Source organism: Cryptotermes secundus, unplaced genomic scaffold (genome assembly GCF_002891405.2).
Source record: "Cryptotermes secundus unplaced genomic scaffold, Csec_1.0 scaffold1152, whole genome shotgun sequence".
In the NCBI taxonomy this organism is placed as follows: Eukaryota; Metazoa; Arthropoda; class Insecta; order Blattodea; family Kalotermitidae; genus Cryptotermes; species Cryptotermes secundus.
This window is the reverse complement of record NW_019737402.1, coordinates 6,095-21,703: the sequence shown is the minus strand read 5'-3', so window position 1 is coordinate 21,703 and position 15,609 is coordinate 6,095. Positions and strand designations below refer to the sequence as shown.

Sequence of the window (15,609 nt, the reverse complement as noted above, 5' to 3'; positions counted from 1 at the left end):
GATGGTATGTTCTCCCGAAATGTCAGGCTGTCTCTAAGCTACACAACATTACGACCCAGAACCATATGACCTTGAAAACTGAATTTTATCAAACACTGTGTTTATGAAACTGAAATGACATAGCAGTGTGATAGGAAATTCATATCTTGAGTAAGGTGAAGATCTGGAATTGTTTCAGCATTGCTTCCATCGTCCTGTCATCAGCACACACCAGCGATCCAGCCATGACAGCTGTCATGAGGGTGTTGTCTCAGTTTGCTGATTCCTGAAGAGTGAAGGGAAAAATAATTGTTCACTCGTTTCACTTGAAACTTTTACTTATCATATGCTGCAATGGATAGTGGCATCTCTTTACCCAGAGGTGAAGCAAGTGGGCTGTTAAGCTAACCTCTTGTCTCCATCTAGTGCTATGTATAAGAAGGTGTGGAGCCATACTTTCACTCCCCACCATGTCTTAGTGACATGATGCTTAATTAAGCCTATGTAGAGTGAGTGTGCTTCACTTGGCTTTTCACATGTACGAGGGGGGACCCAAAAATAACCGGAAACGGCCTGTTGCGTGCGCATGCTTTGTAGTTACGAGTTGTGCTGCTAGGTGGTGTTAGCTGGGGGTCTCCCGCTACTGTTAGTGAGCTGGCGTCAGTCTGAGTTAAGTGGTTTGTCTGTGGTGCTCTGTTATGTGCGTTCCTGTTTCAACCCTTTGGCGATTAGTGAGATGGCCGACCAGAAGGAACAAAGAGTGTGCGTGAAATTGATGAAGATCGTCGAAAGACCATTGACCAACTTTCTGAGGAAACGAACATCTCATGGAGCACGGTCCAGCGAATTTTAACCGAAGGTTTGCACATGAGACGGGTGTCTGCAAAATTTGTTCCTCGCTTGCTCGGAGATGACCAAAGAGAAAACCGCGTGAATGTTTGCCGCGACTTGAAGAGTGAAGTGCAGTTTTCCCTAACAGAAAGCAAAATTTCACGCACACTCTTTGTTCCTTCTGGTCGGCCATCTCACTAATCGCCAAAGGGTTGAAACAGGAACGCACACAAGAGAGCACCACAGACAAACCACCTAACTCAGACTGACGCCAGCTCACTAACAGTCGCGGGAGACCCCCAGCTAACACCACCTAGCAGCACAACTCGTAACTACAAAGCATGCGCGCGCAACAGGTCGTTTCCGGTTATTTTTGGGTCCCCCTTCGTAGCATAGTGCTACATCTGATGTCATTACCTGGATTATTGTTTTCAGTCATACTATTCATATTGGCTGTCATACCATATGACGTCCTAGCACTGCTCCACGTGAGACACCTTTCAAAGAATCTGTCCCAGAAATATGTGAATATTCTTCATAAATTGTGGCGGGAGATAATGTAGGAAGTTGCACAAGGTGGTGCATAGACTTTAATTATGTGCATATATAATTAATCATTGAATTATAATACCTTTTTATACAATATTATTAATTACTATGCGGATACCATTTATTGACTGAATCTTAATTAAGATACTAATTTCTTTTCTTGGAAGTTTAAAACATAATCGTTTTGCAATGGAAGAGACCCAGGACAATTTAGTAGACTGTGAAAATGCCTTACTTTTTCAGCTCTGGCAAGCGGTATTGTGATTGTCCACAGTTTATATCACCAGGTCCTGTGATTTCATTTTCATTATATGTGAATTCCTTTAGTTCATGAGGTATTGGAGAACAAAGTTCTAAGAATACATAATGTTTTAATGATATCAACTGTACTATCCAGTAATACACTCTTGCCACTCCTTTCTCTGTGGTTATGCAGTGTGTTGGTTTGGACAATGAGTTGGATTTGTTGAAGGTTTCTGGAAATGGGAACTGTGGTAAGCTGGTTAGGCAATATCCACTTTAGAGGGTTTGCCTGGGTGCCAGTAGTCTTTAAGAGGAGGGTTCTACAGATTTAGGAGTGAATTCCACCTTTGCAGTGGCACATGGATGGGGTGGGTAGCTTGGTGTTAATTGGGCATAGGACTGTCTCTTGTGCATAACAGGCCAGACTCAGGTAAGGCAGCAAACACTTCTTCACAATGCATCATAGCATACTGTATAAAGAAATATCTTTAATGGCTCTTTTATATTTTATTTTATATCTTTTCATATATTCCTGCATTTCCCTTGAAAGATTATGCTGTTTCCTCAGACCATCTAACACACTCACTCTTTTATAAGAATTATGTATTCCTTGGGTAATCCGTTTATTTCTCTGTGTTACTCCTATAAAGAGTTTTTAGTGGAAAAGCTATGTTATAATGATAAAGGATCAAGTCCATGAGGGCATTAATTCTGGTATTTATTTCTATATTTAAAAAACACTTCTGCTATGATTCTTTTTGTAATAGGTAATTAAAATCATCAGTACTTTCCTTGGTAAATTATCATTTCCTACTCTTTACTGGTCCTCCTTTTTATCTATTTACATTAACATTTGTTATTTGTGCCAAATGATCTGATTAACCCACTCTAATACTGTTGATGAGCATTCGTAAGCTTACTTGTTTAATACAGTGGTTTCTATCAATGTAAATAATTTCTTTGTAATCCTAGTTGGCGATACTATTGTATTTACCAAATTATACAACAGCAGCACATATTTTAATTCTCGTAGTTTTACACAGTCTTCCACAAAATTTATGTTCCAGTTCCCACATAAAATTACTCTTTTTCATTTTAATTGCACTTTTTGCATTAGCATTTCCAATTTTTTTAGAAATAAATTAAGGCCACCATCAGGTGGTCTATAAATACACATAAGAACTACGAGTATGTTATAGTCCAATTATTCAACTATGGACATTTCAGTCTTTTTGCTTACATAATTCTTTTAAGCAAGTTTGATCTTTGGTTTCTACATGTTCTTTTACACATACACAACCATCATGTGCACTACTAATTCTACTAAAAGTACTTTCTAATTTAGAATGATCAGTATTTATTAATCCAATATGCTCCTCTTTTAACCAGTGTTCAGTAAATTATAATATATCTACATTTATGAGGCCCAGTAATAAGATAGTTAACTCCACATCAAGGTGGAGAATCAGTATTTGTGAAAAATTTTAACTCCTTTATGGTTTCTACCTTTATACCAAGCTTAGTTTTGTTCTGCTCATGTCCATCCATAAAAATCATCCTTTCTTGTAACAGGTGGTTTCTGAAGTCTTTCTGATGAAACAGTGGTAGTCACATCATCATTTAGACACTGACATCTGTCTAGTTGGGGATCAGTGTCTTCCTGGATATCTGTCAGTCCCCTTTCCCTCTTCAGACTTTCTTTCTTCTTCAAATCCCTGTTCTTGATGTTCCTGGCTATTGTGGTTTTATAATGTCTCTTCAGTGGATCTTCATTCCAAGTCATGTACAGGTATACTGGTTCTTTTGTTTTTTCATTTAACGTGTATTTTATACTAGAACAGCCATTTCCTTCCCTTTATTATTCAAGGGTGATCCATGTTTTGTAAATGGATCTCTATTTGAATCTAACTTTATAAGAGCCGTAGTTTCATAAATGTTTCCTTAATTTTCTATTACAAACGTACACCTCTTTATTTACACAAGAATTCACATGTAAGTCAAATCTATGTGGGACACACATTTGAATAATGTTTGTATAGCTGTTTTCTCTGACGAGTCGTTTGACTGTCTCAAGCCATTTGTAATCTCATTCTTCCTACATCCTTGATGCTTCCACACATTACCACCACATCTTTCATTGTCAAATTTTTAACTTCTTCTTTTGCTCTTTTTGTAGTAGGCATCAAATCAGCACCTGGCTTAATGACCTGCTGAGCTTCGAAGGTGTTGTCCAGGTCATATTTCTCTTTAGATGCACAGTCTCTTCCATGACTGGCCTCACTGATTATCATCTTGTGTTTCCTCCTTTTGGGGGATGTCTACTTTTTACGATGTTTTCTCACTTTTTGATTTCCCGTTGATTTGTGGGCCAGCACCTCACACTCATTGCTAATACAAAGTAACTCATAGCGAGTTTTTATGACAGGTATTGCATATGTATTTTCCTGTCTTCCACAAGTGAATTTTGTGATTTCCAACCACTACCTTTGACCACTTAGCTTCATTTAAAATATGTTCTCTAATAGCTTCGTACAAACTTGTTACCTTAGCTGGTTTGGCCGCGCCATAGCTCAAGTGGTTAGTCGCTGCCCAGGTTCAATCCCGGGGTCTGGTCAAGTAGGATTTGTGGTGGACAAAGTGGCACTGGGGCAGATTTGCTCTGAGTACTTAGGTTTCCCCTGCCAATCTTCATTCCACCAATTGCTCCACAATCACTCTCACCTATCATCTGGGGCTGGTACAATAGGCAGGAAGTGGCCGCAGTACAAGGGACTTAGTCCCACACCACTAGCAATAAAAAAAATAATTCCTTAGCTGGAATAGTGTTGACTTCTGTCAATATAACCTCTCTGGCTGGTTGTCTCTCATCAGTTTTTGAAAACTATAAATTCTCTCACATCACTTTTTAGTTCTTTACATCGATTTTCCTAAGCTGTAAGTGGAGTTTGGATACCTATTTTGGCTGTATACTGAGTATTTGATGCACTATCTGTGCTATCTTTAACTTCGACAGTCTTTCTGCAAAAGTTCAGCATTCATTTTCATAGCACTGTTTATTTAACACTTTCAACAGTAAGGTTTTGATTTCCATGCAGTGTTTGCTCCTTTTTTTTTTCTTTCTTTCCTATCTTCACCCTTGTATCTCTTTACTGATTATCATATGAACGGTATACTCATATTCTCCCGCATATGTACTGGGATGATTTGTGATTAAAGTGTCAAGTATTGAATGTTAAATAATTTTTATATATGAAAGTTTCCTATGTTGGTGTAGTACCAGTCATGTAACAACAGACTACAAAATTTGCATTATATGGATCCATATTGAGGCAACTATATGTTCAAGTAACTTAGTTTATGTATTTGCCTGATTGTGACCTAAATAAAGGTTAAAACATGCACCATATGCCTGTTTTCAATAAACGAGTAAGAGACACCACAACATCTATTTTGTCTCCGCCTTGAAGATATCCTCCTTTATATTGTGTTGATGGTCCAGTTCACATAATTATTTGAGTACACAACAGGATGCAAGCCATAAAGTTCATGCATTTCACGCACCAGTGATGTACCAGAGCAGAGCACATTTCCAGTTCAAACATCTAAGTTACCAATATATTCCAGTATTCAGTTCACAGCCCCATTGTGATAGTTTATGAAGAACAGCATTAAAAATAGAATTAAACTTTTTCCCTTATCGTACAGTTATGACTAGCCATTTTTCAGTAGATGTGCTTTCTCTACAGTTAATTGCTAGCCCGCAAAGCTGATGCTCAGGCTGTTTTTGAAAGCATATCAAATGTCTCGTTTGATATTCTTAAGTAGACTTGAACTTGTCAGGATTAATTTATTTATTATACTTCTATACGTAATAATACAAATGCAGTTGTGAATGCAACAATTTATTTGGTTGTAGATCTTTGTCTTTTCTTCCGCAACACTACGTGTTTCAGCTGTAATTGGCCATCATCAGGTGTATTTTTCACTACGTAGCTGTCACACTGCACACAGTCCAAAATCTAAAACATCGGCCTGTCAGTTTTGTTTATAATCTCGCCAACACACGTTTGTCAATTTGATTTTAGAATTCCAGTTTAAAATTTAAAATTTCTAAAATTTAAACTTTTAAATACCAGGGACACCTGCTGTTGTCTACATGTGCTGCAGCGGCTATTTCTTGCTTTCAGCACCGTTCATATATTATCTGTAATACACAAGTATTCATATTACTATCCTCTGTTCCTACGTTATTCTTATATGTTTCATACTGTTGTGTGTACTTACTCTGTGCAGGCTCCCAGTGTGTGTGTCGCTGCTCATCTTTAATACGCCCAAAACATGTAGTGTAGAGGAAGAAACGACAAAGATCTACAACCAAATAAATTGTTGCATTCACGACGGCATTTGTATTATTACATGTAGAAGCGTATAATGCAACAGGATGCTTAAATATAATATATTATTTATTATACGTTCTGTCAACACAAATCTTGTATAAATTCAGTAAATTTATACTGTTTTACATTAACACATTACTTTTTATGATATTTTTCCCCATACATTAGCCAGTGTTCACATTATAGGGGGAAGCTCATGCATTATTTACAGTACTGATGTTGTCTGTAGTTCATATGCAAACTCAAAATACAGTAGATAAACTTATTTTTTTCTAAGTAAGTTAAAATAAAATTAAAATTTATTCATTATTGTTGTTAATAATTAAAGTCTGTCTTGCTGTAACTTTTAAATGTTTTTTTTTTTGTCATACATAAGTGATCTGTTTCATATTAAAGTATAATTTCATGTGTTAACATTTCTTTATTATTAAAATTTTGGTATCTGTTATTACTGTTGAATCACAGTAGAACGGGGTCATCATTTGTGTGATGGTATGCTGGTTTTCATATGTGCATGTTATTTTTGTGTGTATTTGTTTTCTCATGTAGTAAAATTTGTTACAAATTGTGTTATGTTTTGGATGAATGATTGTGTGGGACTGATGTTTTACCTGATTATGGCTATAAATGGCTGGAACATGTTGTAAAGTAAAAAACAGTATAACTTATTAAATTTGCACAGGAATTGTGCTAATGGAACTTATTCATTCTTTTATATACATTCCGTGGATCCTTACATGGCTGGAAGACCAGTGGATATAGCAATAGTCAAAGACAACAGGACAAATCCCACCAATTATGTAAATGAAAATTAATCATACTTAATCCATAACAGTTACACATATTATCCAAGACAAATCACAATGAGTAAATCATCAAAAGTTATAAAATATTTATATAAAAGAATGCAACATACTAATATGACACAAGACTACAATAATGAAACATAAAAATATACTACTACGCATCCAGCATATAACAGACCAAGATTATTAACTAATTCATTCATCAGTAATCTGTCAAACGACAGGTCCACAGTCTCTTCCAAAACAGTTCCTCCACTTAATGCGATCTAGAGCTTTCTCCTTCAAATGAGAATATCCTCTTCTGTTCCCAAGGTCATCCAGCATCTTCTTACATGTTCCTCGTCTTCTTGTCACTTCTATTCGCCCCTCTCTCTTTCCTTCAATAACTTCTTCTAGAAGGCAGTTACTGCGTAGGATATGACCAGTCCAATTAGCCTTCCATTTTCTTATTTCATGTAGGATATTCCTCTGCTCACTGACTCTAAATAACACTACTTCATTGGTCCAACTGATCTTCTCTATCCTTCTCCAACACAACATTTTGAAGCTTTCAGGGTGTTTCTGATCTACTGCCCTAAGTGTCCAAGTTTCAGCCCCATACAAAGCCATTCTCGAAATGTAGCATTTCACTAGTGTCTTTCTCAAATTTAAGTCCAATACGCTGGTAAAAGGATTCTTCTTCTTGCTAAATGCAGCTTTTGCCATGGCAATCCTAGATTTAATTTCACAAGTACACCTTCCGTCATCTGTTAACAAGCTACCCAAATATTTAAAACGTTTCACATCCTCCAGTTGTTTTTGGTCTATCTTTATTGTGACTGGAGTTGGTTGTCTCAAAATTTTCATTACTTTTGTTTTTTCCACATTCATTTCCATACCATAGCACCTTCCATTTTGATTAGTCTATCAATCATACCCTGTAGCACGGTTTCTTCCTTAGCCACAAACACAAGGTCATCTGCATATTTCACAGTTTGAATAATTTGCCCTCCTAATTTGAAGTCTCCAAGCCCTCCAGAGCTACCTTGGTAAGGCATTCACTGTTCAAGTTGAACAAAATTGGTGATAAACAGCATCCTTGTTGAACTCCTCTTCCAATCTTCACACTTCTTGTCTGCCCTCTGTCCAGTCACACTCTAACTTTCTGATCCATGTAAAATTTACTAATCAATCTTTCACGCCAATCGATACCTGTTTCCTTTAGGATCTGCATTAATTTGGTCCAATTTACACGGTCAAATGCCTTTTGCCAGTCTATAAAGCAAGCACACAGTTCTTCATCTATCTCCAAAGTTCGTTCTGCTATAATTCTCATCATCCCAATTGTATCCCTGGTTCCTTTTCCTCTTCTAAATCTAAACTCATCCTCTCCAAGTATATACTCTATTTTGTTGTATAGGGGTCTAGGATAGATGTATTGTAACATAATGATATTAAATTACCTGTAGGGATAGGTACAAATACCGAGGTATTGCATATGATTGGGTTATTTTAACAGAATGTATGTATGAGCTGTTGTAAGTTGTATTCTTCCCCTCTAGTGTTGTCAGCCGGCTGGATATCAATTGAACTTGTGACCTGAGACACTATGTCACATTTGGAGCGAGGGCCGAACAGCACTGGGAATAGTACAGCAGAATTGAGTGAAGTCCAAGTGACCATCTCTGTTACCATATTTGGGAATAATTCGGGAGTGAGTCCTTAAGTGTAGTATAAAACCCCAAGGACTGACGCCCCGGGTGCTTTTTAGATCAGACAACTAGTTGAGACTACTTGTATTTCAGTCTAAGAGTCGGTACTGCCCTTATCTTAGGCAGATAACCACTTCTATGTTTCCATCAGATTCTTGTAATTCATTTATTAGTAACAAAACTTTAGTTATATTACAACTGCTGAGAGGTATACCCCACTCTGCCTCCCAAGGGATCCGCTCGCCCAAGGCCAACCTTATCTCTCAACTGCGGGATACAACAACTGTGTCACGTGTGGGGTAATTAGCAGCCAGAAAAGGATCACCTGGAACGTCGAAAGAGGAGGAGGAATTCTACCGGCCAGGAGAACTTCCTACTCGTAACAGTTGGTAAGACCCATCTGTTCCATAGCTCATTAACTGGGCACTTGCAGTTCTTCTAAAGGAAGTACAAGGGATTGGAAGCAAACAGCGTACCAGAGGTGAAGAAAGAGGAGCCTCATTAGTGTGGGGATTGTACAAGAAGGTAGCCAGCAGTCTCTGCAGAGGGGTGGAGATGAGAGGAGGAAGATTTTTAAGTGTGGCTTTGATAAGCTGTTCCTAAGATAGAAAATTACAAATCACAGGAACGGCGGAGCTGAGAAATGGCAGATAACAGATAGGTGAAGGGTGAACAACCGAGAGACTTTAAGGGGAGCAAGAGGACGAGCCGACTGCGAGAGAAGGAGAAGGACCATCTACGCCAGATAAACCTCCATTATCATCGACGATGAGTCCCTGTTTAAGGATATATGAGTGTCAGTTCGCGAACAAGTGCACAGGCTGTAGAGGCAAATAGCTCCAGCAATATGGCGGAACAGTATGTTAGTGTGAGTGAGGCATTTAAATTAGTAACTCCAGTGGGAATAAGAGAGAGGTACTTACATTTATTTCTAATGTGGACACCGCGTTCGAAGTAATAAACCCAGAACATGAGGATAGATTATATAAATTCATGTTAACCGAATCAGTGGGGACCCTAGGATAGCGATAGCCCACCGAAATTTGGATAAATGGATAGAGGTTAGGGAATTCCTGAAAAACACCTTGAAAAACATACATTGGATTTTCATGCTACCCAGTTATTCAAGGCTAAGCAAGAAAAATCAGAAAGTTTTTCGTAATGGGTGCATGAGATCCAAACATTAGGCTCGAAATTTAGAGAAGTAGCACTGATGGATTGCTCAGAAGAAGAAAGAGCAGGTGTTCTCACTTTATCAGATAAATTGAGGAACATATGCTTCTTACAAGGATTATTTTCCAATAGAATACAGACTATTGTCTGTAGTCGAATTACGATGATTTCGATGGAATCGCAGAAACTGCGTTGGTAGAAGAATGTGCCATTGTGTCTAGAGCAGAGAGATATAAGACCTCTGGTTCAATTCCGGTGCAGTACATGATCTGCAGAAGGTCAGGGCACACCAGCAGCAACTGTTTCTCCCAAATAAAGAGAGACAACTGGGTAAATCAGTTTTCGGTGAGGAGACAGTCGCCGCCACACGATGTAGTTTGCTACAATTGTGGGGAGAGAGGACATATTTCAAAGTTCTGCAAGAAACCCCGAAAATCGCGGAGTAGAGACAAGCAGAAAGCAGAGGAGACGGGAAACGAGAAAGGACCGTTGGCCCACAGCCAGCAGACGGTCCGTGTGGTACAATAAGCTGTATCAGTGGAAATAAGTATGATGGTTTGGAATGGGAGGTGGCTGTTAGCAAGGCTGGAAAATTGAGGTTTCTGGTAGACACAGGTGCTGATATAAGTTTAATAAAGAGCACGAAGTTGGTAGGGGAAGCCGTGTTTGACCCGACCCGTAAAATAACAGTGAGAGCAGTGGACGGATCCGTAGTAGAGACGTATGGCGTCATAGAGGTTGGGATCTAGGAAGGGAATTTTAGAATTCGATTCCCATTCCATGTAGCGAATAAACAAGTAGATCTTGCTTACAATGGGATCCTCGGTCGAGATTTTCTGCAGAGTACAAAAGCGAACATATGTTATGAGAATAAGGGAGTCACCTTTGAGGCGGAGGGTCACAAGGTCATTAAAGAGCTATTCGGTGTAGCCAAAACACCTGTAGCAGGGCCAAAGAGGTTGGAAATAATAGTAGAGGTACACATAGAAGAAGGGAAAGAAGGCACTGAAGGGATTATCAGTAAGCTAGAAATAGCAGAGGGAATTAATATAGCCAACCCGCTAACATAGATTGAAGGAAACAAGGCTATCACCAGTATTTTGAATACTAGGGATGAAGAAGTAGTGATGGAAATTCCCTGTATGCAGTGGGAAATGTACACTCCAGATAGGAAAAATCAAACTGGTTATGTGGGAGCCGCAACCCCAGTGGAAACGAAAACGGGACAAAACAGAGAGGGAAAGGTCCTGGCGAACTTGAGGCTAGATCACCTAAATTCTGAAGAGAAAGGGGTAATCAAAAGTACCTGTAGAGATTACCAAGATATATTTTACCTAAAGGGAGACCACTTGAGTTGTATGAATGCCGTCAAGCATTCCATAACCGTTATACTGGGAACTAGCCCGATTAATACTAGGTCATATAGACTGCCAGAAACCCAGAAGGCGGAGGTGGACACACAAGTAACCAAACTTCTGCAGGGTGGGATAATAACCGAGAGCAAATCACCGTGGAATAGCCCTATCCTTGTTATTCCTAAGAGAGAAGATGCTAGTGGGGAGAAGAAATGGCGATTGGTGGTAGACTTCCGCAAACTGAATGAGAAGAGCATAGGTGATGCCTACCCTCTCCCCGATATCACGGAGATATTAGATCAGCTGGGCCAATCGAAGTATTTTAGCTGTCTAGACATGGTGATGGGTTATCACCAAATAGAAGTTGAAGAGGAAGACCAGAAAAAACTGCTTTCAGCACAAAAAGTGTTCATTGGGAGTATAAGAGGCTTCCGTTTGGACTTAAGACGGCACCGGCGACCTTCCGACACATGATTAACACAGTGTTATGCGGTCTCACAGGGTCGCACTGCTTTGTATTTCTAGACGACATTGTAATATATGCCAGGTCCCTAAGTGAGCACGATACAAAATTGAGGGAAGTATTCAACAGAATCAGGAAATTCAATCTCAAACTCCAACCCGATAAATGCGAATTCCTTCGCGCTGAAGTAAGCTACTTAGGACATGTGATCATGGAGAAAGGGGTAATGCCTGGCCCTAAGAAGGTAGAGACTGTAGATAACTACCCGAGACCGATCAATGTCAAGCAACTAAACTATTTAGGTATGGCCAGTTATTACCGAAAATTCATCCCAAATTTTGGCAGGATAGCTGCGCCCCTACATGCTTTACTTAAAGCTAATGTACGTTTTGTTTGGGAAACAGAACAGGAACAGAACAGATGGTAAAAAGAATTCAAAGGGTACGCCTAAATAGGCTAAAACCTTTCCATTACTTTCAAAGGAAAAACAAGGAATATTATTCTTTCCAGATGCAGTATAGGAGGACATGGATCATAGCAGTATGGATCGTTTGGTCATGGGGAATCTGGGAAAGAAATGCCTCAACTGAAGACCTTGGATACTCAGTAGATCGATATGATGAATCACAAGGAATATATTGTAACGTGTTTCGTTACTGAAGACGCCGTAGAGATGGTTAATTGGTTTATTCAACAACCTACAAGTAACGGCTACAATTAATTATTACACAGTTGTGGGGTTTCACACTTTATAACCCTAATCGCATTAATCTGTTAACACTGTTGCGGGGTTTCACGATTTATAACCCTATGCGCAAATCACTGTGTTCAGTAGTCTACACGTTTACAGTAGGGGAGCTATGTATCACTGTATCACACACTCCCAATTACACAATCACACACACGTCCGGTTCTTCTTTCCGCGACGGCCGCTATACTCCAACTGTAGTCGGCTGACTGGAGAACTGTTGATAACACACTCGCTAGTCTACTACTTAACTCTGGGGTAGCCACATTACAACTGACTCGTAGCTGCTGTGCAGTTCCCTTATATAGCCGCAGTGGTGCCTGTTGCGTGCCATGTCACAAGAGTTGTTGACTGCTGCCTAGCAACCGCGATATCCCTTGGTGACGTCACCGCTGTTGACTCGCGTTGCATAGCTACCAGGTTGCGGGGACTCGGCTATCTTCGGCTCACTTCGGCTCCGCTCATGACGTCACCGCGGGGAGAGTGGCGGGGTGATGACTCGCCTATTACGCGAGCGCTACGTTACCGCCACGTGCCACTGGGGAGGTAGGGGTCAACATGTCACAATATTATGAAAATCTAAGATAAGTTAACTTCTTTAATACAGAATGGAAAACAGTGGTATACTTAGATGTAAAAGATATGGACCAAAAATCGGATAAGATAGGAGAATACATAGAACACATAAGCAAATTATGCTTGACCACTTCAATTAGAAATTGGACCAACTGTAATCGTTTTGAAAACATAGCGAGAGACAGATTGAGTCAGATTAGAGGAAGTGAAAAGTTGTTAAAAGACTCAATAGGAAACAATTCTAGTCACCTTAGGAGACACCGAGGAGTTTTTAACTTTATTGGCGAAATTAGTAAAGTTCTGTTTGACACAATGGATTTGGACAACGCTGATTACTATAATGAACAAATCAGGCAATTCGAGGAAAACTTGGAGGATATAACAGGTTTAATGAAGCAACAGTTATCAATTGTCAAGGCTTCATTGGCAACTTTTAATGAAACAATATCCGATATGGAATATAATAATGACCTTATCAAAAGAGGATTGACAGAACTAAAAACTGATATGGAGAAATTTATAGGAGAAACTGAAGCTAGACTGGACCTAATCTTGATTAAGATTAATATAGAGAGTCACATTGCTCAAGTGAACAGTGCCTTGAATGCTATGCAAAGAAATCTTGATTTACTAATAGAAAGTATACTGAATGCGCAGAAAGGAGTGTTGCAACCGCAAATTGTTTCTCCTATTTTAATTATTGAGAGTTTGAAGAAGAGCATTCCGTTTTTTCCTGAGGGTACACTGGCACCATTTCCTTAAGCAAGGATTCAATCAGCAAGATTAATAAATTATGTGATGTACATGTATACATAAATAAGGGTACATTAGGGTGTGTAATAACCCTACCACTGGTGAATAAGAGCTTTTTTAAGGCATTAAAACTAATACCTCTTCCAATAGTCAAGGACAAATTCAAGTTTGTGTACATTGAGACAGAAAATTGAATACTGTATGTGGACAGAACTAGACAATATTATTTCACCACCAGCAGAGAGGAACTGGACAAATGTAAGTTAATGAAAGCAAGTTCATTTATATGTAAACAGAGTCAACCTTTATTAAATAGTCACCTGAAAGAATTGTGTAGTAAAATTGTTAGAGCCCAGGAGAACTATACCGCAGAGTTGTGATACCAGAGTAGTGTCTGTCACACACCCAGTGTGGACACAACTGGAGAGACGAAATGAGTGGCTATACTTTATACCATCCAGCGATAGTGTGATGATTGTGTGTCCCAGCAAGGAAACAGTGGAAGTGTTGCTCACTCACACTGGGAAGCTGCAAATTCAAGCAGGATGTAATGGTTTCACAAAAACAGCATTATTATCCACAGAGGGAAATTAAGGTGAACGATTCCAGAAAGGGGGGAGATCTACTGTCAAAGGTAGACGCCAATTTTGAATGCTGTGAACAATTAGGTTCTCACCTCAACCTGAGCCATGTAGATTTAGATATGAAATTCAAACATATAGTCAATCATGTAGAGGATTTAAAATTCGCAAGTTTTAAGATTTCTGAACTGGAAAAGTTAGCCAGAGGGAATGGAAGAGCAGGTATGCTCAGTACCATACCACATATTCAGTGTTAGCATATATTTTTGCTAGTGTATTGGTAATATACTGTATGTACTGTGTAAGATAGTGAGATGTGTAATACCTCACTGTAAAGCAAAAACTGCCCTAAGAGCGATTGCTCCCTCCACCCACCACAGAATGTTTGGGTCTCACCGTAGAGTCAAACGGAAGAGGTAACATAGTCAACATCAATATTAAAACCAGCAGCAAGAGCATTGCATGTAACCCAGAAGAAATCCCACTTCGAACTCTAGAAGAGGTTACCAACCCTAGAGGAACCAGAGAACTTCGCAGATCAAAAAGAAGTAGATCTGCAAAATCACATTTCTAAATTCAATTAAAGTGTAAATTGAATTTCTTCCTAAGGGGGAGGTGTTGTATATGGGTCTAGAATGGATGTATTGTAACATATAATATTAAATTACCTGTAGGGATAAGCACAAATACCGAGGTATTGCATATGAATTGGGCTATTTTAACAGAATGTATGTATGAGATGTTGTAAGCTGTATTCTTCCCCTCTAGTGTTGTCAGCCGGCCGGATATCAATTGAACTTGTGACCCGAGACACTACGTCTCATTTGGAGCGAGGGCCAAACAGCGCTGGGAATAGTACAGCAGAAGGGAGTGAAGTCCAAGTGACCATCTCTGTAACCATATTTGGGGATAATCCGGGAGTGAGTCCTTAAGTGTAGTATAAAACCCCAAGGACTGACGCCCCAGGTGCTTTTTAGGTCAAACAACTAATTGAGACTACTTCTATTTCAGTATAAGAGTCGGTACTGCCTTTAGCTTAGGCAGATAACCACTTCCACATTTCCATCAGATTCTTGTAATTCATTTACTAGTAATAAAACTTTAGTTATATTACAACTGCTGAGAGGTATACCCCATTCTGCCTCCCAAGTGATCCGCTCGCCCAAGGCCAACCTTATCTCTCAACTGCGGGATACAACAATTTTCTTTCAATTCTTCTTTTAAGTATCTTTGCTATTATCTTTGCTGTATGTGCAATAAGGCTTATTTTGCGATGGTCGCTGCATTTTGTACCTTTTGTCTTTAAGGCAATCATTGTCACCTCTGTAAAGTCCTTGGGCCACTCCCCAGTTTCATATATGGTGTTTATTAGTTTTGTCAGTGTTTTCAAACCACCTTCTCCCAGTAACTTAAGCACATCTCCAGGTACATCATCTCCTGTAGCCTTTCCATTCCTCATTTCCT

At 39.2% G+C, this 15,609-nt stretch overlaps 1 protein-coding gene across 3 annotated transcripts in view; it reads left to right on the top strand.

Annotated features, from left to right (window-relative positions):
- The window catches only part of LOC111870408 (AP-5 complex subunit zeta-1), a 49,056-nt gene extending 48,497 nt beyond the window's left edge, over positions 1–559 (top strand). For 2 of the 3 annotated variants that reach the window (XM_023862682.2, XM_023862680.2), the window contains one exon: positions 179–559. In XM_023862682.2, coding sequence (XP_023718450.1) covers positions 179–269 — 91 coding nt within the window. In that variant the 3' untranslated portion in view covers positions 270–559. Of the gene's footprint in view, positions 1–161 lie in introns of all 3 variants that reach the window. The other variant, XM_023862681.2, reaches the window with a different exon arrangement.
- The last annotated feature ends 15,050 nt before the right edge of the window (positions 560–15,609 follow it).